This window comes from Cydia amplana, chromosome 18, assembly GCF_948474715.1.
Source record: "Cydia amplana chromosome 18, ilCydAmpl1.1, whole genome shotgun sequence".
NCBI lineage: Eukaryota > Metazoa > Arthropoda > Insecta > Lepidoptera > Tortricidae > Cydia > Cydia amplana.
This window is the reverse complement of record NC_086086.1, coordinates 14,930,089-14,955,734: the sequence shown is the minus strand read 5'-3', so window position 1 is coordinate 14,955,734 and position 25,646 is coordinate 14,930,089. Positions and strand designations below refer to the sequence as shown.

Genomic DNA, 25,646 nt, shown 5'->3' with positions numbered 1-25,646 from the left:
TTGGCAGTCGTCAGCTGCTCCCTGCCCAATCTCGCCATGCCGCGCTGACGGCCTCGACGCGGGTCGCTCGCTTGCTCGACGACAGTTAGGAACTTGAAATTATTGTTTTATAACGTGAAGCTGTTTTTCGGGACAATTTTCGCTTTGGCGGGAATCGGGAACACATGCTAAAAATCGGGAGAATCCCGCCAAATCCCGACCATCTGCCAACCCTAAACATGGGGCGTAAGTTAAATATTGCAAACGAGAGTAAGTTAAATCGCGACGGCTTGCCGGAGCGATTTATAGACTCGAGTTTGCAATATTATTACGCCCCGAGTTACACACAATGTGTTTCATCACACTTGCGATACAAAAATGAAGTATAAAGACAAAAAACTGTTATTTATGGTACTACAAACTTCATTACTCCCTAGGGAAAACGCTTTTTCTATTACTCCCGCTAAGCCTGCGTGCAATTCCACATTTACTGAGCGAGTGTGATGAAAACATTATTGTTCTTCGTCATTTCTCCTTACACACATTAATCGCCTAAATTATGTGCAGTGTCTGACGATATTTTCAGCTTTTAATAAATATCGTTACGTTGCATAATTCGTGCAACTATAATCAGTACGTCACTTAAATCCTTTTTTACCTCCACAAATACATTATCCAAACAACATTATTTACCCAAAGATCAGACTAAAATAGTTACAGCAAACAGTAGGAAGGAAAAACACAGATGACGTGATAACGTAAGATAGAGCAGAGAACCTAACTATACAATTGTTTAAGATAGTTACTTAAACCAAATTAAAATATTATAATTATTTTCGTGAAAGTATTGAATAAAAATCTTAAGTTGATTTAAAAAAATAATGATTTATTAAAAATTGTTTAATATAACAATGGCAGTCAATAGTACATATATAATATAACATACAGTATGCTGTTTATTACAGTTTTATCCTTGAGGAAAACAATTGTAGGCAAATATTTAAATTGTTCTGTATACCTTATACACAATACATTTATCGTATACGTAAATTATTTTATTAAATTACACTTGATCAATAAATTACAATATAAAGTTTTGTAAAAACATCTAAAATTGAATACAATTACTATTACAAAATACTTCAATAAATTGTTATGCTTAAATGAGATTTATTTTACGAATAAACGGAGTATATACAAATACCATTTTTTTTACATTGTAATTTCATTTGGTAAAATGTGTAATATAGCTACAACCTTTTATTAAGTACAAATATTTTAACTTTTATAGAAGACTTTTAGGTAAATATATTACATATTTTGACAACTTGCATATACAGAGTGTGGCATGCTGGCATGTGGCATGTCCAAATATAGACTTACATATTTAAAAGCATAGAAGTGACTTAGTTTGACTATTTCATGCTAGATGTCGCTAGAAGATTAAATGATATTTATGGGATAACGCTGAACAATGAATTATTCTGCCGTTTTTCGTCTGCATTCTTTTTTCATTACAGTGCTCAGCAAAAATTGTCTTGAAAATTTTGTGTAGTCACTTGTTTATGGGATATCTCTCTCACACATCAGCACCGCTCTCGCTCTGCTCCTCAGCCTCCTTTAGCAACGGGGCGCTCCCACACATACGCAGGTCCTTCGTGTACGCGATCACGCCTACGCACACACCGGAGATGACCAACCAGAGGCCGCCGATATAGAATGTCAAGTCCCAGGTTCCGGTCACGTCAAAGAGCATTCCTGGAACAATTTTAAAACATTTTGTATCTGTTGAAGAACTAACAGCTAACGGTGTAGGCAATAACTCAAAATTCTATCATATTACAGTACCTAAAATGTTAGGAATCACCTGACATTTTTAGAAATGAACTACCCACGTGGATATTAGTCTGCGCGGAAGGAGAAGAGTCGTGGAATGTATGGGGCCCGAAAGGTACCATCACGGCCATTTAGGGTCCTAGCTATATTGGTTGATCAATACTTACCCTATAGAATTTCCAATTTAGCATGAACCCTAAATGGCTTAACAATGTGTGGTGACTGTACATTCCACGACTCTTCTCTTTCCGAACATACTCTACGTGTGTGTAAAATAAGAAATAAGCGGTTTTGACTTAGGTATTTACAATATTAGTGGTGGTAATTGCTATAACTGTTCCAAGATTTAGCTATCTACGTCAAACGGCGACTGAAAAAAAAACAACCGATTTGCAATACCGAAGTGATCCCATAAGTGTTCCGTGAACAAAGTTTTGTACAGAACACTAATAAAAATTATAAACAGCTTGACGACATTTTTTGGTCCATTTTACAGTTGGAGGTTCAACTTGCTATCGGTACGAAAAAAGAATACTAATTTCGAAAAATCTCGCTATCATTAGGTACATGATTTTGTTGTTGTGTGCGTGACATCAACTCTAGTCCCATACTTATACAATTGGCAGTATAAACGACATAATTTTCCTTTTGATGTTGGAAAAATTACTTTCCCGTGGGACTAATTATAAATGGTTGCCCATTATTTATAATTAATAGGACTGGAAGGCCAGGCTGGGATATTATAATTTGCGTTGTTGTATTAATGCATTATTAAATTTGAATGACGTCATTTGATGCATTGTTATCATTCACTACACTGTTTACTGAGAAGGTTTATCGATTATCTTCAACGCCTTCATACTGACAAAGCAGGACTAAGTCCCACATAAGAGGCGCGCTGTGCGCGCTCTAATTCCGGGCACCTTCGGCCCTCTTACACTAATAAAATAAAGGGCGCGCTGCACACGCTCTATTTGTCAGGCGCCTTCAACGCTCTCACACTGATAAAGTTGGGATAAGTCCCTTGAAAGGGGCGCGCTGGGTGCGCTCTAGTGCCGAGCGCCTTATTTCATACTTTTAAGAGAGCAATTGTTTAGTAATCAAGTTTTGAACTTATTTTTATAGTATGTACCTATCTAGGATATTAAAACAAGAATAATTAAACGAACCTCCAATAGGCGGCCCCACAAGATGTCCGATCCCCTGACTCAACAGAATCAACCCATAAGCCACAGTGAAATGATCGATCGGCATCAGCTCCATCAGTATGGCAGGCGTATAGGAGTAGGAGCTGGCGAACGACAGGCCAAAGATCGCTGAGATGACGGTCAGCGCCCAGTAGTTCGTGATGAAGGGAGGGTAGGCCGCGACGGAGAGACCGCAGATGACGAGGCAGATCGCGTAGGTCTTGGTCACGTTGATCCAGGGCTGGTCGCCGGCCCAGCCGAGGACGACCTGAGGAACGTAAACATTTAGAAATCTACGTTAGCAAGTCGTCGTAAGGATGGCCTGTTAAATTGAGTGTTCGGTTGTTTAATCCAATGAGGTATTCTTCTTCCTTGTAGTAACCTCATGGCTGAGGGACGTGACGAACGTGGTACCTATTAATGCACACAAAGAAATCTTTAAGCTTATTTTTTTACCCCCGACGCAAAAAGAGTTGTGTTCTAAGTTTGACCATCATCACTTTTAAATGAGTTATTTTTTTTTTAATTCATAGCAAGTTTTCTAGCGATTAGATATATTTTTATCCAAATCGATTCACATTGCGTCAGTTTTTATTTATCGTTTTTATACATATGCATGATTGATTTTGACGGTCATAAAATATTATATTTTTATATAACATAGCTCAAGAATTTATAATGAAATGCTATTATTAAATAAACAAACCTAAATCTACTTACAATCCCAATGCTGCTGGCGACCCCAATGATACTAATCATCACAGCACCGCCCTCAACGCCGCTATCCGTCATGTAGGACGTCAGGAAGAAGTACGGCACGATGAACCACACGGAGAGGATGAGGGACGCCAGGTTGAACATCAGGAAGTGGAACTCGGTGAACATTCGGAAGTCAAACATGGACTTCATGGTCTCGAAGAAGCGGTCATACCACATCTGAGGAAACATAAATGTTTACACTGTCTGTGTAAAAACGTAAACCGTGAAGATTGTTCCACAAACGATGGAAAGACGTCAAAAGTGATACCGTAAAATCAGGTAAGTCCACAACTTACAACTATGGTTCAAATTCAAGTTCCAAGTAAAATACTATAGTATAGTAGTATTTTTCATATTAGGTTGAGTATATAATACAGAAAGAGCATTAGTGTATCTAAGCTCCAAAATAAATGTAACGACTACAAATCATAAATCATAAATAAGGCTCGTTAAGAATCAACGTTAAAAACTGGACCAATGTTGTACTTAAGGGCTATATTTATTTACGGTAATATATCTATAGAAACATAGTAAAAAGCACAGCAGGCACAAGCCAATTTGTACCTAATATTATGCAGAATCGCGAATAGGAAGAAACGCATTTGTCAGTATAAAGTAAAACGAATGCGGTAAATTGCTTATATCAAGGATTCATATTGGATTGAGTCGCGAATAGGAAGGAAGAAACACGTATCTCTATGTGAGACCCTATAATAAATAATAATCATTATTTCTAAATCCATCTTTTGTTTATGATCCTTCAAACCGGATCTTGACTTTTAGTATAACTTTTCCGTGGTCTTTTTTTAAGTTATGAAATATTCGTCAGTCGTTATATGGAGAAACATTTTAGTTATGAAATAATGTTATAAATAGGAATAGCTTACCATTTCATCGTCCGATTCAGACGCAAGAGACCACATCGAATTCCGATAAATATCAGGAAGCGAAGAGGCCCGAAGCTTGTACCTCGGTATATTGAGCATGGCTCCTCTATGCATCATTGTATTTCTGGTCAGATACATTTCTCTCAGATAATGATGATCCGTGGATATTTGTCTCGAAAACCAGTTAGTTTGCGGCATATTGTGTGACGCATGCGTATGGTGAGTATGAGGTTTGTGCTTAGACTTATCTTGCAATAATTTAATATTACTCGCTGTTAGAGCGCTACTTGATCCCACTTTTTCTTCAGCCTTATTTTCTTCATTAATTTTCTCTTCAGATTTCTTAGTTTCCGATTCATGCTTAGGTTTCTTGACTTTGATAGTTACTGGTAGTTGAGCTGGTTCGTTTTTAGCTTCGGTCGGTATGGCAATATTGACTTCAGATTTTCTTCTCGTCAATACATCTGGATAGTTTTGGAGTATTATGTTATACAGACGCTTATTGGTCATCAGTTTTTCAATTACTTCCGCTGGCACCTTTTCATTCTGCTGTACGAATGTAGGTAGATGAATCGCTGAATGCATTCTTCTTTGAAATCCTTGATCTGCGTTCATCTGAGTAGTAGCTTCTAGTTGTTCAGCCTCTGCTATAGTCGTAGCCAAGGTGGATAAAATGTACTCGGGGCTCTTTCCACTCTTCAGCAAGTCTCTAATCTCTTCAGCATTTAAGAACACCGACTCTCCTCCGGTAGAGCCAGCAGAGCTATTACTGGACGATCTTCCAGACTTTGACCTTGATAACTTCCTCTCCTTCCTCTCACGCTTCATTTTTATCTCCAACCATTCAGGATTCCTCATCAGAGCTCCACAAACACACATATTTAACAAAGTACCAGCTAGTAACACTATAGTATTCCTCCAATCATATAAATATAGAAAATAATTCGTCATCGGTGAGTATAACAATGTGCCGAAACCTATTCCGCACGAAGCTAAAGATACCGCCAAGTTTCTTCGTTTGTCGAACCAGAACGCTACTGATACGACAGCAGTTACGTATAAAATGCCCATAGCTAATCCACTCAGAAAACCGAATGTTAGACAGAGTACTTCAACAGAATTGCTCAATGAAGCCAAAAGGAATCCAACCGTTGAAAGGACTCCAGCCAGCATAGTCATTATTCTGCAGCCATATCGGTCCACTAAAGCGCTCATAATTGGTCCAGCTAACAACGGAGTAGCTATGAACAAGCTTCCAATCAAAGATGTCTTTGATTGCGTGGTTTCGAAGTACGAAGTAAATTCTTCGTGAAGTAATCCGAAAGAAAATGCCAAGCCATCGGCACAGGCAGAGACTAGAAACGCAGAGATTACAACTACCCAGCCCCATCCACCATCTGGTATTGGTGGGAGCTTGTCTTCTTCACTTGACTCATCGGAACAGATGCTATCATCATCTCCTATTCCTACAAATTTCACCCGATCAACTGGTGACTCATCACCATCAGCTTTAGTGTATTGAGCAGCTAAGTCATGTCCATTTGATTTGATTGAGTTTATTTTGTCGAGATCTTTCTTCTCGTCCAAGCCAGCTGCAGCTTCGATTGCGTCCATGTTCTTTTCTACTGGTTTTCCATTATCTTTACTCGATTCGTGATCTTCTACCATTTTCTAAAGATTCACAGTCAGAATGTGACTTTTTTCATATGTTTTAGGTAAATGGGGTCTGAAACAAAATAACGGTTTATAATTAATTACTCAGTAGTTTTGTGTATCAACTTTTTCTTGACACTCAATGCCATGGTTACGTTCCCCTGGGCAACCCATGCTATTTACCCAACATGAACTTTTGTGGTAGTTATAGTTAAACCCTTTCTTTCCATAATGGGCATTCGACTACGGATGTTACAGGCAGTGTTGGCCGTAATGTGTAATTCTAATTAACAATTAATCATTTCCATTAACCATTAAATCCGCAATTAGTCAATTGCATTACGCATCAATTTAAATTAAGTTAATTAGAATTGAATTTTGAGACGTTTAATTACATTGATTGTCAATCTAAATTAACGTTTAATGCAATTAAATCAATTTTTTCATAAACTAATAATTAATGTTACTATTGCTTAGAAACTTGGAGCTAGGTATTAAAATTAAAAATAAGCATATGAATACAAGCTTCAGTGAATTATCAGGTCGTGATATTTTAAAATGAGACAACAAAATGACCCTGAAACCTGGCAGTAGGTACCTACTGGAACTCAGGTTTGGTGCAACATAGACACACGCCGTTTAGGCTATTCGACTCGTCACAATGAGCACTTGGGAGAGCAGTACCCAAGATGGAGCTGATGCTGAACCTTGGCTGTACCTAGTGGAACTCAGGTTTGGTGCAACATAGACACACGCCGTTTTGGTCATCCGACTTGTCTTGATGAGCACTTGGGAGAGCAGTACCCAAGATAGAGCTGATGCTGAACCCTGGCAGTACCTAATGGAACTCAGGTTTGGTGCAACATAGACAAACCCCGTTTTAGTCATCCGACTCGTCTTGATGAGCACTTGGGAGAGCAGTACCCAAGATAGAGCTGATGCTGAACCCTGGCAGTACCTAATGGAACTCAGGTTTGGTGCAACATAGACAAACGCCGTTTTGGTCATCCGACTCGTCTTGATGAGCACTTGGGAGAGCAGTACCCAAGATAGAGCTGATGCTGAACCCTGGCAGTACCTAATGGACCTCAGGTTTGGTGCAACATAGACAAACGCCGTTTTGGTCATCCGACTCGTCTTGATGAGCACTTGGGAGAGCAGTATCCAAGATAGAGCTGATGCTGAACCCTGGCAGTACCTAATGGAACTCAGGTTTGGTGCAACATAGACAAACGCCGGTTTGGTCATCCGACTCGTCTTGATGAGCACTTGGGAGAGCAGTACCCAAGATAGAGCTGATGCTGAACCCTGGCAGTACCTAATGGAACTCAGGTTTGGTGCAACATAGACAAACGCCGTTTTGGTCATCCGACTCGTCTTGATGAGCACTTGGGAGAGCAGTACCCAAGATTGAGCTGATGCTGAACCCTGGCAGTACCTAATGGAACTCAGGTTTGGTGCAACATAGACAAACGCCGTTTTGGTCATCCGACTCGTCTTGATGAGCACTTGGGAGAGCAGTGCCCAAGATAGAGCTGATGCTAAACCCTGGCAGTACCTAATGGAACTCAGTTCTGGTGCAACATAGACAAACGCCGTTTTGGTCATCCGACTCGTCTTGATGAGCACTTGGGAGAGCAGTACCCAAGATAGAGCTGATGCTGAACCCTGGCAGTACCTAGTGGAACTCAGGTTTGATGCAACATAGACACACGCCGTATTGGTCATCCTACTCGTCTTGATGAGCACTTGGGAGAGCAGTGCCCAAGATAGAGCTGATGCTAAACCCTGGCAGTACCTAATGGAACTCAGGTCTGGTGCAACATAGACAAACGCCGTTTTGGTCATCCGACTCGTCTTGATGAGCACTTGGGAGAGCAGTACCCAAGATAGAGCTGATGCTGAACTCTGGCAGTACCTAGTGGAACTCAGGTTTGATGCAACATAGACACATGCCGTATTGGTCATCCTACTCGTCTTGATGAGCACTTGGGAGAGCAGTACCCAAGATAGAGCTGATGCTGAACCCTGGCAGTACCTAGTGGAACTCAGGTTTGGTGCAACATAGACACACGCCGTTTTGGTCATCCGACTCGTCGTGATGAGCACTTGGGAGAGCAGTACCCAAGATTGAGCTGATGCTGAACCCTGGCAGTACCTAATGGAACTCAGGTTTGGTGCAACATAGACAAACGCCGTTTTGGTCATCCGACTCGTCTTGATGAGCACTTGGGAGAGCAGTGTCCAAGATAGAGCTGATGCTAAACCCTGGCAGTACCTAATGGAACTCAGGTCTGGTGTAACATAGACAAACGCCGTTTTGGTCATCCGACTCGTCTTGATGAGCACTTGGGAGAGCAGTACCCAAGATAGAGCTGATGCTGAACCCTGGCAGTACCTAATGGAACTCAGGTCTGGTGCAACATAGACAAACGCCGTTTTGGTCATCCGACTCGTCTTGATGAGCACTTGGGAGAGCAGTGCCCAAGATAGAGCTGATGCTAAACCCTGGCAGTACCTAATGGAACTCAGGTCTGGTGCAACATAGACAAACGACGTTTTGGTCATCCGACTCGTCTTGATGAGCACTTGGGAGAGCAGTACCCAAGATAGAGCTGATGCTGAACCCTGGCAGTACCTAGTGGAACTCAGGTTTGATGCAACATAGACACACGCCGTATTGGTCATCCTACTCGTCTTGACGAGCACTTGGGAGAGCAGTACCCAAGATAGAGCTGATACTGAACCCTGGCAGTACCTGCAGGTTCAAGATGTGACGGATGACCTAAATAGCGTGGGCCTATGTTGCACCAAACCTGAGTTCCACTAGGTATAGCCAGGGTTCAGCATCAGCTCTATCTTGGGTACTGCTCTCCCAAGTGCTCATCAAGACGAGTCGGATGACCAAAACGGCGTTTGTCTATATTGCACCAAACCTGAGGTCCATTAGGTACTGCCAGGGTTCAGCATCAGCTCTATCTTGGGTACTGCTCTCCCAAGTGCTCATCAAGACAAGTCGGATGACCAAAACGACGTGTGTCTATGTTGCACCAAACCTGAGTTCCACTAGGTACAGCCAGGGTTCAGCATCAGCTCTATCTTGGGTACTGCTCTCCCAAGTGCTCATCAAGACGAGTCGGATGACCAAAACGGCGTGTTTCTATGTTGCACCAAACCTGAGTTCCATTAGGTACTGCCAGGGTTCAGCATCAGCTCAATCTTGGGTACTGCTCTCCCAAGTGCTCATCAAGATGAGTCGGATGACCAAAACGGCGTGTGTCTATGTTGCACCAAACCTGAGTTCCACTAGGTACTGCCAGGGTTCAGCATCAGCTCTATCTTGGGTACTGCTCTCCCAAGTGCTCATCAAGACGAGTCGGATGACCAAAACGGCGTTTGTCTATGTTGCACCAAACCTGAGTTCCATTAGGTACTGCCAGGGTTCAGCATCAGCTCTATCTTGGGTACTGCTCTCCCAAGTGCTCACCAAGACGAGTCGGATGACCAAAACGGCGTTTGTCTATGTTGCACCAAACCTGAGTTCCACTAGGTACAGCCAAGGTTCAGCATCAGCTCCATCTTGGGTACTGCTCTCCCAAGTGCTCATTGTGACGAGTCGAATAGCCTAAACGGCGTGTGTCTATGTTGCACCAAACCTGAGTTCCACTAGGTACAGCCAGGGTTCAGCATCAGCTCTATCTTGGGTACTGCTCTCCCAAGTGCTCACCAAGACGAGTCGGATGACCAAAACGGCGTTTGTCTATGTTGCACCAAACCTGAGTTCCACTAGGTACAGCCAAGGTTCAGCATCAGCTCCATCTTGGGTACTGCTCTCCCAAGTGCTCATTGTGACGAGTCGAATAGCCTAAACGGCGTGTGTCTATGTTGCACCAAACCTGAGTTCCACTAGGTACAGCCAGGGTTCAGCATCAGCTCTATCTTGGGTACTGCTCTCCTAAGTGCTCACCAAGACGAGTCGGATGACCAAAACGGCGTTTGTCTATGTTGCACCAAACCTGAGTTCCATTAGGTACTGCCAGGGTTCAGCATCAGCTCTACCTTGGGTACTGCTCTCCAAGTGCTCATCAAGACGAGTCGGATGACCAAAACGGCGTTTGTCTATGTTGCACCAAACCTGAGTTTCATTAGGTACTGCCAGGGTTCAGCATGAGCTCTATCTTGGGTACTGCTCTCCCAAGTGCTTACCAAGACGAGTCGGATGACCAAAACGGCGTTTGTCTATGTTGCACCAAACCTGAGTTCCACTAGGTACAGCCAAGGTTCAGCATCAGCTCCATCTTGGGTACTGCTCTCCCAAGTGCTCATTGTGACGAGTCGAATAGCCTAAACGGCGTGTGTCTATGTTGCACCAAACCTGAGTTCCACTAGGTACAGCCAGGGTTCAGCATCAGCTCCATCTTGGGTACTGCTCTCCCAAGTGCTCATTGTGACGAGTCGAATAGCCTAAACGGCGTGTGTGTATGTTGCACCAAACCTGAATTCCACTAGGTACACCCAGGGTTCAGCATCAGCTCTATCTTGGGTACTGGTCTCCCAAGTGCTCATCAAGACGAGTCGGATGACCAAACGGCGTGTTTCTATGTTGCACCAAACCTGAGGTCCACTAGCTAGATAAAAATTACGGGCGCCTTTATAAAATTACGATATATTTTTGTTAATTGATAATTATCAATAATATTTTTAATTGTCATTAAAAATTGATTTAATTTTTAATGGTTTGTGAAGCATTAACCATTAATTCTTTTTAATTTTTAATGGTTCGAAATAAATTAATATTAATGCAAATTGATGTTAATGCGAATTGACAATTAATTTTCCTTCAATGGTTAATGGTTAATTCGAATTAACCTTTTCAATGGTTAATTTTTAATGGTAATTGGGATTAACGTTCGGCCAACACTGGTTACAGGTTACAACATTTCTTCTAACAAATTATTGTCCCCTGGACAACGGAACAGAATAATAACACAAAAAAAGTTGATTTACCCTGTTCAATGATTGATCAACCCCAAGTGTGGTTCAGACTTCATTTGAATGGAAATATGACTAGATTACGGTTCTACTTATTACTTAAGTTCAATGCTTAAAAGTCAGTATACTTAATATTTATTATACTAGAACGTTTTTCGTTCTAAAACTGTGCCAGGCGTTTAACTTATAATTTAAAGTATTAATATTCGAATAATTTTATTTTTAAAGCAGAATATCCAAAAATAACCTGATTTTGGACAACATATTAAAGTGGAATAAAGTGGTCAAGGTCGGGCCTATCCCATATCATTATCAAATCATGACGTCATTGCTGTAGGTATGACCTCGGCCCGTATTAATACAATAGGAAAATTATGCAACGTAATAATAGTAATTATTTATTTTAATTAATGTCGTAAGATACACTCAATTAGCTTGTCAGATAACTCTAGCCTTTTTCTATTATTTTAAACATTATCAATTTATCAGTGAGAGTAAACTTTATTTTAATTGTCACGGATGTTCCACATTGGTATCATGTCTGCATTATGATTATGACGCTATGGTTGTTATCTTATTAATAACAAGTAGGTAGTTAATTAGCATACAAGTCATAGTTTCGCTCTGATTTTTTTGTAAAAGTGCCAAATTTGATACTGGTAGTGGTAGGTAGGCTTTCGTTTGATCTTCTATTTAACACTCGCCAGTTGCTCAGTTGGTACCGATGATCATTTGTTTTGGTTACCTAAACACTAAACTTTACTGTGCCATTGTATCCTTAGTTGAATATGAACACTAACAGTAACTAGACCTTAATAACGATAGTTAACTTTCTGTAATGGTGTACCTATTTAATTACCTTTAACATACGTATGTACAAGTAGGTACCTAAGACTGCCTGTTCACTGAGGTGGAGCGTGGCGGAGATGTGAAAAATCAGCCAATAGCATCCGCTCAGCCTCAGTGGTCAGGCAGCCTAAGCGAGGAAAACCGAAATAATCTGTTACGCAATTTTATTGGTATGACCAATATTATGTTATGACTTGGTTTTTATGCTTAAACTAAAAATGCTTGGGCCCTGTACTGCATGTGCCGGTTACATAAATCGACCCTATTCGAACAATACTTAATAAGACGTCACACCGATCTGTCAGTGTCAAAAGTGACGTTCTCGTTTGAAGAATTGGGCTTGTCATATTTGTCTGAATTCCGTAGACTTTAGCAACAATCGGTGTTTTTAAGTAATGACATTCGCACGTGCGTGACATCATGCAATTTGCATAAGAACACATAAACAATGTTTACGTATAAAGCCCATCCTGACTACTGTAGCGGGCCAATACGACTCACCTATACTTAATGCGGCATTTTGAGTGTGTCATAACCGCTACTAGGTGACAGATTAAGTTATAGCTGTCTGTGTATGTTGTAAATCGCTTTCTGTTTTTGTTCCACTAACACTTAGTTTTTAATCTTAATTGTTACTAACCATTAATGGGCCATTATTGTCTTTTAAATAAATAAATTGAATTGAATTGAAAGCAAGAATAAGAAAATGTAGTAGTATGAATGCTTGTGCAATCCTACAACCGCCATCAGATATATCGGGGCGCCCAAGGTGCTCACAGAAAATAAGTAATAAAATAAAATCACTTTATTTCAGACAAAAAGTCCATATAAAATAAAAATCCTTTTTTTATATATAAAAAAATATTTCTATTGACCCTATTTTAAGACCCTTAACTAAAATAAGACCCTAGACGCACCGCCAGTTTTGAGCACCGCGGTGGCTTCGGTATATATTTGATGGTGACTATACCAGACTCTTATAGATATCAAAAATACGCATTTATTCAAATGAACGATAATTATTATACATCATTCACTCATTACTATTGAATGAACGACAGCGACACTGATATTGACTGAATGGTTATTTTATGGTAGGTACCTACGTAAGAATAAGTTTGACGACCGGTCTGCATAGCTGTGGGTCCCTTGGTGGGTGACCTTTTGCCTGTCAATGTGGTCCTGGGTTCGAATCCCGGTAAAGGACATTTATTTGTGTGATGAGCACAAATATTTGTTCCTAAGTCATGGATGTTTTCTACGTATAGTAGTAGTAGTAGTAGTAAAATACTTTATTGTACAAAGAGAAACATAAAACATGAAAGAACACACATCATTAAGTACCTATAAGTATGTATATCGTCGCCAAGAACCCATACCTAGTAAAAGCTTTGCTTAGTTTGGGGCTAGGTTGATCTGTGTAAGATGCCCTATAAGAAAATAAAGGAGTCAAAAGCGTATGATGTTTGAAAAGATCTAAAGTTATTTGAAGTACGAGTAACTTCATTTTTAACAAACTGTTTTAGTACGTAACTATATACGTATAGAGTCAGACCAAGAAAAGACTGCAGCGATTTTGATAGCCCACGCATTTTAAACGTCTAACTTCTATGAATTTATGACGTGTAAATAACACTTGCACTGCTTGGGCTATCAAAATCGCTGCAGACTTTTCTTGGTCTAACTCTATTTACGTATTCTGTCCCGTCAACCAGTGGACAATGTGAGTCCCACAGATAAGAAGTGTTATAATGTAGGTATGGAGGGTAGAGGATTGGGTAGAGGTAATTAAGGCGTACGACGGCATATAATTATGCAGCAGAAAGTTACCATGGCAACAAAAACAACTCACGCTTTACTAGTAACAAGCAAGTCAGAAGGCATCCGTAACGGAAGAGGTAAGACATTCAGAGAACCAAAATAATAGTTATTTGTTTTACAAGGGGGCAAAGTTGTTGTTCAACCGTTCGTGCTAATATTAATACCCGAGCAAGCGAAAGATTCCAAAATTGGTTCGAAAAATGGAATCTTAAGCGTTGCGAGGGTTTCAAAAGCACGAGGGTTAAACAAAATTTGCCCCAGAGTGAAACACTAAATTTTTCACCACACCAACCCGAAGCAAATATTAAATGTAAAATATCAAACCAAATCAAATCAAACCAATTGTATAATACAATAAAGACTTTATAAATAAATCAAATCCAAATTAATGTTATTTCTTAATTGGTTGCAGGAGGTCTTTGGAGGTTTATTATAAATACTGGAAGGCACTTTAGTTTGTCAATACATTATTTATTATTTAATTTATAAACTTTATAAACACAACATTACATGACGGCGTTTGGAAGTAGAGTAATTGACATTCTCAAGTTTGAATTAAACATCATTCAAACTTGAGCTTCTGTATTCAAATTAAATGTGTCAAGCCAGTGTCGATTGCATATACACCCTCTACATACCAACACACCCCCTCAATCGACTCTGCTTGAAGCATTAATTTACAGCGCTATTCTTTAGTTAAGACAATATTCCAATAAATAATTTCATATAAGTACAATAACCAGAAAAAACATAACACATCCTGTATATTTCCCTCATATTACATCACCCTGTATATTTCCAACATATTACATCACCCTGTATATTTCCCACATATTACATACATGTAATCCCCATTCAACAAATACATTACAGTAAATTCTCATTCAACAAGATAAGTACTCAAATATTCCTCCACTCGATACGTCACCACAAATTATCTATAATAAACGTTTTATTCTTCCACTCTTTAATAAATCCTTTATTCTCCTGCTCGACTCATCAACAATAATCCTCTTCTATATTTCCTTTATACTCCCACTCGATTCTTCCATACTAATCATATTATATAAAATAAAACCTTTATTCACCGACTCAACTCTTCAACATCACTAATAATCTATACCTAATAACAATTCTAATACCAATTATAAAATATTAAAATACAGACTTAGAAACAAAAAACTCAAGGATATTTATCAGAAACGATGTAAAATGTACCTATTAAAGGGAATGTTACTCTTCTTCTTTTTTTGGTGGATGAGGTTAAATAATGATTCAGTTACACTTTCTACACTTACACCCCCTTAAGTGAATCATTATTAAGCACCCCCTCAATTTTGAATACATTTTGTTTCTAGAATCCTTGATCCTCAAGTTTTCTTTCAATAAGTACATATTTCTGTATTATAATATAAAAGTTTACACAACCTATAAAAAAAAAAACTTACATACTACGATATAATATAAAAGAAAAACCCCGACATTTATTCGAAATAATTATTAACGTTCACTTTAGCCCGCACTTATACTACATTGTCTACACTCAATAGCTCACATTATCACTAAAACACTAATCTTCGTTGACATTTTTCAAATTTTACAGCTGGTAAACTTTTCGTTAGTATATCAGCCAGCTGTGATCCAGTTGGACAGTATTTTACTGTAATCTGATTCTCGTCGATTTTCTCCTTTAGATAATAGTATTTTACGTCTATATGTTTGCTTCTTTTTCCCATGATTCCTTTCTTCATAAGCCAAATCGCAGACTGATTATCCACTCTCATCTCAACTTCGAGTTTTTCTTTGGTTATCTCATAGATCAGATCCCTTACGAACAGTAGTTCCTTACAACATTCTGCTGCTGCTATAAATTCTGCTTCTGTACTGCTTAATGCGACTACTGATTGTTTTCTTGAGCTCCATGCCACTGGTCCACCATTCAGCCAAATCACAAAACCAGAAGTGCTGCGTCTAGTGTCTGGATCTCCCGCAAAATCCGAATCACAATAACCCCTGAGAACTTTCTCATCTTTACTAAAGTGAATCCCTTTTTCTGCTGAACCTTTAAGGAATCGCAAAATTGTTTTAGCATTGTTTAAATCATTTAAATTTGGAGAATTTTGATGCCTCGAACAATAACCTACGTGAAAACTAATGTCTGGTCGCGTTTTATTCGAGAGATATAACAATGACCCTATCATCTCGCGGTAAAGCTCATGAGACTTTGTATCAACTTTAACAGATGGATGTTCTTCTATCATAATTGTTGGGCATTTACATTCTTTTGCATTTTCAAGATTAAATTTTTTAATGATTTTCTCACTATATGTCTTCTGAAAAATTTTAATCCCCTTCTTATCTTGCTTTATATCCAAACCTATATAATTAGTAACTTCATCTAAAATTCTTAGTTCGAAGGATTTTTGAATTGTATCTATTATATGCAATAGATCTTCTTCTCTTTCTCCGAGTACTAATCCGTCATCGACATATACTGCAAGGATAATTTTCCTTTCACCTTCCATGACAAAGATGCATTGATCAAGTTTCATTTGTTTAAAACCCATCTTTGTTAATAACTCTGTAAACTTGATATTCCACATTAGTGGAGCTTGTTTTAAACCATACAAGCTCTTGTTTAGTTTGCATACTTTGCCTTCTTTGTCATTGTAGCCTTTAGGCACCTTCATATATATACATTCCTTCAAGTCTCCATGTAAAAAGGCCGTTTTCACATCAAACTGCTTCATCTTTAGACCTTTCGCTGCCGCAATTGATAATAGAATTATTAAAGAAGTAGTATTGACTACCGGACTATATGTCTCATCATAATCTATTTTGTACTTTTGTTGAAAGCCCCTTGCAACTAGTCTGGCTTTATACCTACCATCAGACTTGACAGTAAAAATCCACTTGCTAGTAACTAATTTCCTTCCTTTTGCTTCTTGTTCATCCACAAATGACCACGTCTTATTTTCTTCAAGTGATTTAATTTCTTCTTCTATAGCTTGTTTCCATTTGTCCTTTTCTTTTGATTCTATTGCCTCCTCGTAGGTCAACATCGATGCTTCAGTGTCATAATTCATTAAATAATCTTTATATCTATCGGGTAGTCTACGTTCTCTGGCAGGCTGAACTCTTCTATTTTCATTATTATCACTATCATTATTTCGATTACGATTACTTTCAACTCGATTTTCAACTAGTTCAGTATCAACAGGTTCTTCATTTCCATCATAGTATTCTTCATTACTTTCTTCTTCTTCTACTTCTCGGTTTGTTTCACTTTCATTTATTTCAACTTCATTTGTTTCATTGTTATTTGTTTCATTGCCATTTGTTTCGAATTCATTTGTTTCTACTTCATTTGTTCCACCTTCAATTGTTCCACCTTCAATTATTCCACCTTCAATTGTTTCACCTTCAATTGTTTCACCTTCATTTGTTTCGTCTTCATTTGTTTCGTCTTCACTTGTTTCACTACTCAATCTTCTCAAATGAATATCGCCTTCTCGAACACTCTCCATATTTCTACTACTCATTCTTTTTCTTAACATTTCACCTTCTCGACCTTCATTATTGTTAACTCTACCACCTTGATTTTCTTCCTGTCTATTAACTTCTTTATTTCGTGTTGTGCCTTCCCTAACCGTCTCTTCATTCTCTTCGAATATCTTCCAAAGACCTCTAATGCTTTCATCATTTTCTTCATTTAGATATATACCTTGCTCGTCTTCATTTATTCTTACATCCCTGGCTCTTACAATTGTTTTCGTTTCATCCACCCATATTTTGTAACCATTTCTGATATAGCCAATCAGAATTCCTTTATTACATCTAACTTCTAACTTTCGTACACCTGAGTTTATTTTATAATAGGCTGTTGAACCAAATCTTCTTATATGCGATACATTTGGTTTGAAGCCAAACCACATCTCAGCTGGAGTTTTGTCTTTACCTTCGGTGGGGCTTCTATTTATTAGGAAGCTGGCAGTTGTAAGTGCTTCGCCCCATAGATAGTTTGGAACACGGCCATCGAATATTAATGCTCTAGTTCTTTCTAACAGGGTTCTATTCAGTCTCTCCGCTTTTCCATTCAGTTGCGGCGTGTAGGGTATTGTTAGATCTAGAATTATTCCTTTAGAGTTGCACCAAGACATTAGATTATTGTTCGAGTATTCGCGTCCATTATCGCATCTTATTTTTTTCACTTTTGAATTGAAATGATTTTCCGCTAAAGTCACAAACTGTTTTATTTTGTCAAAGGCTTCACTTTTAAAAGTAATTAAATAAACGACACAAAAATGTGTAAAGTCATCTAGGAAAGTAATAAAATATTTTTTGTTATCCCAAGTGGGAGTTTCTATTGGACCGCAAACATCCGTATGAATTATTTCCAAAGGGAATTTAGCTTGAATTCTATTGTTTTTGAAAGGTTTTCTAGTCATTTTCGCTTTGACACATATTTCGCAAAAATGTTCTTGATTTGCCCCCCCAATTTTAATACCGTTTACCAATTTAGCTAGACGCGGCACATCCGATACGTGACCGAGCCGGCGATGCCAGATATCGACATTCTCGGAGAACAATACCTCTCGAACGATATTTGCAGAAAATTCTGTTTCATAGAGACCGTTTCTAGTTTTATAACCAGTAAGAATAATATTATTATGTTTCTTTACAGATACCTTATTTCCAGCGAAGAGTACAGATGCACCGTGATCAGTGATTGAACTTACAGATATCAGGTTTCTAGAAATTGCAGGAACATATAGTACATCTTCCAGTTCAAAACCATTTGTGTTGACTGTACCTATTGCTTGAGCGACGAGGTTCTCTGCATTGGCACATCTTATATCTACATTTATATTTTCTGTGGAATTTATGATATCATTATTGTAAAACATGTGGGAAGAAGCACCTGAATCAATTATAGCTCTAGTACTAGTCGTGTGTTTTATTTGTTCACTCACCAGGCTGAACGTACGGCAAAACCTTTCAATGTGTCCCTTCCTATTACATTTCCTGCATATTTTTGTAGAAAAACATTCACTGGAAGTGTGTCCACTTTTATTGCAAATGGTGCACTTTTTATTAAAGCAGAATCTCGCAATATGACCTGGTTGATTACAGTTAAAGCACTTCTTTTCATTACTTTTCATGGCCTCTTCTGTTTGTGGAAGTATTTCTGAAGGACTACTATCAAATAGCTTAAGTTCTTTTTGAATACGTTCAATGAGAGTATGTATGGTTTGATCAGATTTTGGAATTACCTCCCATACAGTTCTAAAGAAATTTAAATTAGCTGGTAAGATTGTTAAAATCTTTTGTATAAGCATGTCATCATTTATTTTATTTGTGGTAGACTGTAGTTCGAAACACATATTTTGAAGTTTGCTAATATCCTGAAGTATATCTCCGCTGAATTTATAGTTGTAGAATTCAATTACCTTTAGGTGGCTGTCTTTTTCCACTTTGTAATTAAAGACAACATCTAACTTATCAAAGATATCCTTTGTAGTTGAGCAATTAATAACATAATGTAAGATATTCTCATCTATTGATTTTAAAATAAAATATTTAGCCTTTGCGGCTTTACCTTTATCTTCGCTGTCTTCTCCAACTCCCTTGGCGTCCAGAAATAATTTTGCTAATTTACGCCACGTAGGATAGGAGGAATTTAAATTCAATTTGTTTAGGCAATCCATATTCTTCATCATTTAAAATTACGTACGGTTTACTGAAACGTCAAACTGGTTGCTAGCCTTATTTTGTAAACAACTCCGTTGCTAGGCTTATCTTCTGAAATATTTGTGTACGAAAGCTGAATCGTTTTCCTGAAACACTAAAATTACTTATTTTACTTTATCTTGTGGGCTCCATAACCTCTTAATTGGTTGCAGGAGGTCTTTGGAGGTTTATTATAAAATACTGGAAGGCACTTTAGTTTGTCAATACATTATTTATTATTTAATTTATAAACTTTATAAACACAACATTACATGACGGCGTTTGGAAGTAGAGTAATTGACATTCTCAAGTTTGAATTAAACATCATTCAAACTTGAGCTTCTGTATTCAAATTAAATGTGTCAAGCCAGTGTCGATTGCATATACACCCTCTACATACCAACATTATTGAATATTAATCATCCAAAATCATCATTTAAAAGTCAATTCTACCAGAAAACATAAGAAAACAACTCAAAATTTGCATTTGATTACCTACTTTGCCTCATATGTGAATAAAATGCAACTTTGCTATCGGTTTTTAAAGTGCAAAGTAAGCCTTTCCGAGCTGGTGTGGTGAAAAATATCTTAACTATAGTAAATTAAGCCCTTGCTACACGGTCGCCGACAAGCCTTCTAACCGTCTGACCTTGGTCTGTCCTTGGTCAGTTTTGGTCAAATTTTGTTGGAAACAACTGTCTACACGGTCCGGGACGGACCAAGGCCACGCGGTCTGAAGGCTTGTCGGCGACCGTGTAGCAAGGGCTTTAGAGCCAACAGGAGCTAAGATTTAAATATTTTAGGTAAATATACCCGTCTCGCTAACGGAAGCGGCTCCTAAAACTAGTGCGATAAGGACATTAAGGACAAGGAGAAAAATCCTGCGTAAAAATATCAAAAATCGAGGTTTCGTACTCGACTGTTTCCTCCTCCAAAACTTAACCAATCGTAACCAAATTTAGAAATCTAAATGATTATGACATTATCTGTGTCGGACCGTTTTGCTTTTTTGACTAATTGATGTCAGTTTTGAATAGCACGCCTCTCATTGCGGCATAGTCAATTAGGCCATTTTGGCCATTTTTGAAGGGCTCTAGCGCCTTAAAAAACAAAAATATCAAAAAAAGCAAAACGGTCCGACACAGATATTGACAATATTAATCTGTGTTGAAAAAATCATTGCTCTAGCTTCAAAACCTACGGAGGAAACAGTCGAGTACGTTTGTATGGAGAAATGACCACTCCTGTTGGCTCTTTAGTATGCTTCGTCTGTTATGTTATCGTTTGACCTTGAACTGATGACAATATGCGCCGGCTATCTCGGCGTGAAAATAAATACGTAGGTATGCATTGTTGATTACAGTATTGATTGATGAAATAGTAGCCGTACCACGAGTTGACACTTGACGTTTACGTTATCGACTGCGTAAACTCGATCGCAGTCCATCTCGCTGATTCATTGGTGCGATAAAGATTCGAAAGTGCGAAAGAGAATTCGATCACGTTCACGCACACGATAACGTAAATGTCAAGCGCCAACTCGTGGTAGGTGTCGAACTACACTCCTCTAATAGCGCAATTAAAACGTTCTAAATTTAAATAATGCTCCCTAATCAAAATGTCACAATAAGGCCTCGTACACACGGAAATTAACTCGAATTCAGTTCCCGATTATAGGTACCTACCTACTCATACTTTTCTTTTGGGTGCTAGTACCTACTAGTGTAAGACAGAGATAGTATGATTCTCTGTCTATGCTTAAAACGAGACAGTCCTTTGACAAACTATATTTCTCCATACCAGACCAAAATACCGGTCTAACACGCGGGTGAAGCCGATTTAGCCGATACAGCTAGTGAAACTTATCACAAATCTATCTAAAAATTTCACTGATAAGTTTGATTTCTATTTTCTATTGGAATTAAAATTCCACTTCAGAGTTTAGACCTAACCTCAAAATCCCGACACCGCCAAATAAAATTACTGAAAAAAAAAACAGCGTTCCGTCAATGTGCACAATACCTTAACCAAACAACATTCCAATTTCAAAAACCGCCACAAACTTTTTAAATCTTATCTAACTTTGACGAGCACATTCAGATTTCGCCCACTCACCTAGTTACGAGTGTGAACATAACACACGTGATGGTTTAGTTAGTTTTGTTAATCAAAAATGTAAATAAAGGCGCGGCGCCGGTACGTCATCCCGGCTTCGGGGGCGGCGGTATACTGAATTGAACCGAAGTTGGTACCAAACTCATTTAGCAATACATATGTTTATAACCAGTACTACAACTGCTAATACAAATAGTGTATAGTCTGGGGCGATTTTTGAATTTCGAGCGCTCGATTTCGTGTGGCTCCCTTCAATTTAGGGTCTGTTCGGAAAGAGAAGAGTCGTGGAATGTATTGTGCTCCATACATTCCACGACTCTTCTCTTTCCGCACAGACTCTAATAATATAGTTTGTCCAAGAACGACAGAAATGAGACATCATTTTAAACATAGAGAGAGAGAGAGAGATAATCACACCCAAAAGAAAAGGATGTAGGTGTAGTTTTTTTGTTCTTATTTACTGACACATTGGTTTGACCAACTATATCTCCACTACTAGGCATTTAAATTCTACTAATAGAATTGAAAACGAGTGGTCAATACCACTAGATTCCGAATATCTATCGCTCGTATTTCTAAAATAGCATTTCGCTGTTTTCTACAGATTTTCGAGTGACGAAATCGAGCGCTCGAGATTCAAACATCGGCCCCCTGTTCGGAAAGAGAAGTTCTGAAAATTGAAAAATTTCGAGAATGTTTACAACTTTTTGGTAACGTTCTTCTACAACTTGCACGACTATTATATTCATCATATCAGCCTTTTATCGCCCACTGGTGAGCATAGGCCTCTCTTCGGGTACGCCACTTATCCCGGTCCTGAGCCAATCTCATCCAGAAGTGACCCGCAATCTTCCGAATATCGTTCACCCAACGAGCCAACGGACGCCAGGCACTCCTTTCGTCTGTGAACGGCCACCACTCCGTTAACGTTTTGGCCCACCTGCCATCACTCTGCCTGGTGACATGTCCCGCCCAGCTCCATTTAAGTTTGGTAACGACGTATCCGTTAGCTATAACTGTTAGCACGCTTAACGCATTGAGTGCCTGGTGCTCTGTTCGAAGTCGCTTTCCTCTACACAGCGGGAAAACGTTGTGATCGGATACGAACTTAGCGCTACGAAAACGCCTCGGTGGGCGAGTACGACTTGCACTTGTCCGGTGTTTGTTTATATTTATTCCAATCATCTTAACTACCTAGAGTACCTAGTTATATTTACGTAGATACCTAAAAATGTATTTGATGTATTATTATACGATAAAGTTTTATTTTGTATGCTAAAAAATGACAGCAATAAATCTGAAATTTTGATATTAATCATTATTGTTATAATAGAGAGTTTCCTGGCAGATATTTCTGAAAGCCGCACGGGGAAAAATGGAAAGTTAAAATACTGATTTTAAATATTTGTCTATGTTTATTGTAAATATGGTTAATTATATCGAGCTAAGTAAACTTTATTATATTTACCTTCCTGTCTTGTTCTAGAACAGTTAGCTTAGGTCCATAAATATATCCATGAAAACGTAAGTTTAATTTCAGTGAAAGCAAAACCTCGTAAAGGCATCGCTTCGCGTCGCTTTGGTAAAAAATAGTGCATACCTATGTGTAAATTCTGGGATTGGGATGCCGAGCGAACCACAGCCTGGTTCCGCACGCAACGCCGGGGCAATGTTAAGAAAATGGTACCTATAGTCAGGGCCGGATTAACCCTAAGGCAGAGTAGGCAACTGCCTATGGGCCCCGCCTCGGCTAGGGGCGCGTCAAAAAAAATTTGTTTCATAAAGTAAAAAAAAAAAATTATGGTACCTACTTATACCTAATGTCCAATATCAGTTTCTCAGACACACAATCATTAGATGATTATGTAAATTATGTTATTTTATAGCTTTTAAAGTCTGTAATGTCGAGCACGAATTTCAGGCTCCTGAGGGCCTAAAACCTCATCAATGGAACTTCGGCCCTCCGAGTAACTCTTGTACATATGACACATATTATTGTTGAGTAACATTTGACGATTGGTTCGTGTCAGAGCGCTGCACGCTACTTTCTTACTTCGCTTTTTAACAAATATCAACATTGATTTCAGAAGCTTGGCCTTTTGCCTCGCATGAAAGCTCACCTCGCTGGTTATAAGTACGCTTTGGGCTTGTTAAGTAATGTGGAGATTGCTGAGCTCGACCTTCAGTCAAAAGTGAGGCTACCTCACATTTTGGTTTGTCTTCCAAATTTCCTCTTCTTCAGCTTAGCCTTTGGTCTCGCTGCGCCAAGCTCGGCCTGCGGTCTCGCTTTTTAATACAATGGACATTCGTTGGCGTCTGTGCTCTAGCTGAGCTTGTCCTGAAGCACAGCTTTGACCTCGCATGAAAGCTCGCCTTACTGGGGAACTTCGAATTGTTAGGGCCGGCCCGGCCTTTTTAACACGCTCTCACAATTTTTTTACAAAAAATTTCGCGCTCGCTACGCTCGCGTTTTTTGCTGGTTAACCACACCTACATGGTAGCTTAACTGGTCAATGAATACATGGAAAATCATTATTAGTAGTTTAATTAAAGTTATCTTTTAGTTCTGACACTTAGAGACATTTACACCTCTAAATAAGTTTAGATTTTTTTTCTCCATGTATCTGTTTTGTTTTAATTTTAATATTATTATTATAGTTTTTTTATGTAATTCGACATTAAGAGACCTTATACATCTCTAATTGTATTACGTTAGTTTGATTTGGTAGTTGTATTTTATAATTGTTGGTGTATTATTATTATTGTTTTGCTTGTATGTAAATTCAATGTTGACGTGTAAAAGTGCCCTTGTGGCCTATTTGTTGAATAAATGTTGAAGTTTGAAGTACGGATCGTCTCAACCGACACCTGAAGGTTGAAATTAAAACCGAAAACTTACTTCCCTGTACTGAACATTATGTATGCAGAATTGACTATAAGGGGGCCCCGAGCATTGCACTGCCTAGGGGCCCCGACACGCTTAATCCGGCCCTGCCTATAGTAGAGTCAAAACCAAAGTGCCGGCCGGGCAATAAAACGAGCTGTCAGCAAGGATGCGGCTAAAGTCGATATTTCTTATCGATGAATCACGCTTGTTCTATTAAAGTACTATGCATGTGCATGGTAGTTATAAGTAAAATCGATTCCATTATCTATAAATAAATATATTTACCTCGTTAGGTTTTAGTGATATCTAAATGGTTAATTATAAATAGCAGTCATTAATATCATGGCATTTTGTTACTGTTGCAATATAATTAGTGTACCTATTAGGGTAATTACGAGTATTATAATGACCTAACAATGTGACAGTAGTTATAGATTATTATAGCGGTCATTATTAAGTCCTAAACGTTAATTAGTAATATGTTATCGTGCTATTTTCTCATTGGTTCTTAAAATCAATATAATTAGTGTCCACATATATAAATATTGTAAAATGTCTCACGGATATCATAAGTGCCAACCAGTTGAGCAATGGAGACCATATTTTCTAACGTGCAGTTGTTGAAGTTGAAGGGCGATATTAACTCGCAAACTCGGTGCGTTATCTATAACGTTCTATCAACTCCTCCTTACCACTGTCAATACAACCCTATTGAATTAATCTGGGCTCAAATAAAAGGAGAGGTCGCAGCAAAGAATAATACATTCCGTTTAGCAGATGTAGAAGTTTTATTTCACCAAGCCGTCGACAATGGTTCCAAGACTGGGCCAAGTGTGTTCGACACGCAGAAGATCTACAATTAGCTGATCTACAAAAATATATTGTCAGAGACCCGAATCGTGTGGTAATAAATCTACAAGACGACAGTGATACCGACACCGACAGTTCTGA

The 25,646-nt window shown here is 38.6% G+C and overlaps 1 protein-coding gene across 1 annotated transcript; it reads right to left on the bottom strand.

The window, feature by feature from the left end:
* Window positions 1-1,527: 1,527 nt before the first annotated feature.
* Window positions 1,528-21,920, bottom strand: LOC134656314 (monocarboxylate transporter 14-like). Its single transcript, XM_063511825.1, has 5 exons — window positions 21,809-21,920; window positions 4,649-6,374; window positions 3,723-3,938; window positions 2,985-3,270; window positions 1,528-1,737 (listed from the first exon to the last, which is right to left on the bottom strand). The coding sequence occupies exons 2-5, from the start codon at window positions 6,314-6,316 to the stop codon at window positions 1,559-1,561; spliced, it is 2,349 nt and encodes a 782-aa protein (XP_063367895.1). The 5' UTR covers window positions 6,317-6,374; window positions 21,809-21,920; the 3' UTR covers window positions 1,528-1,558.
* Window positions 21,921-25,646: the final 3,726 nt, after the last annotated feature.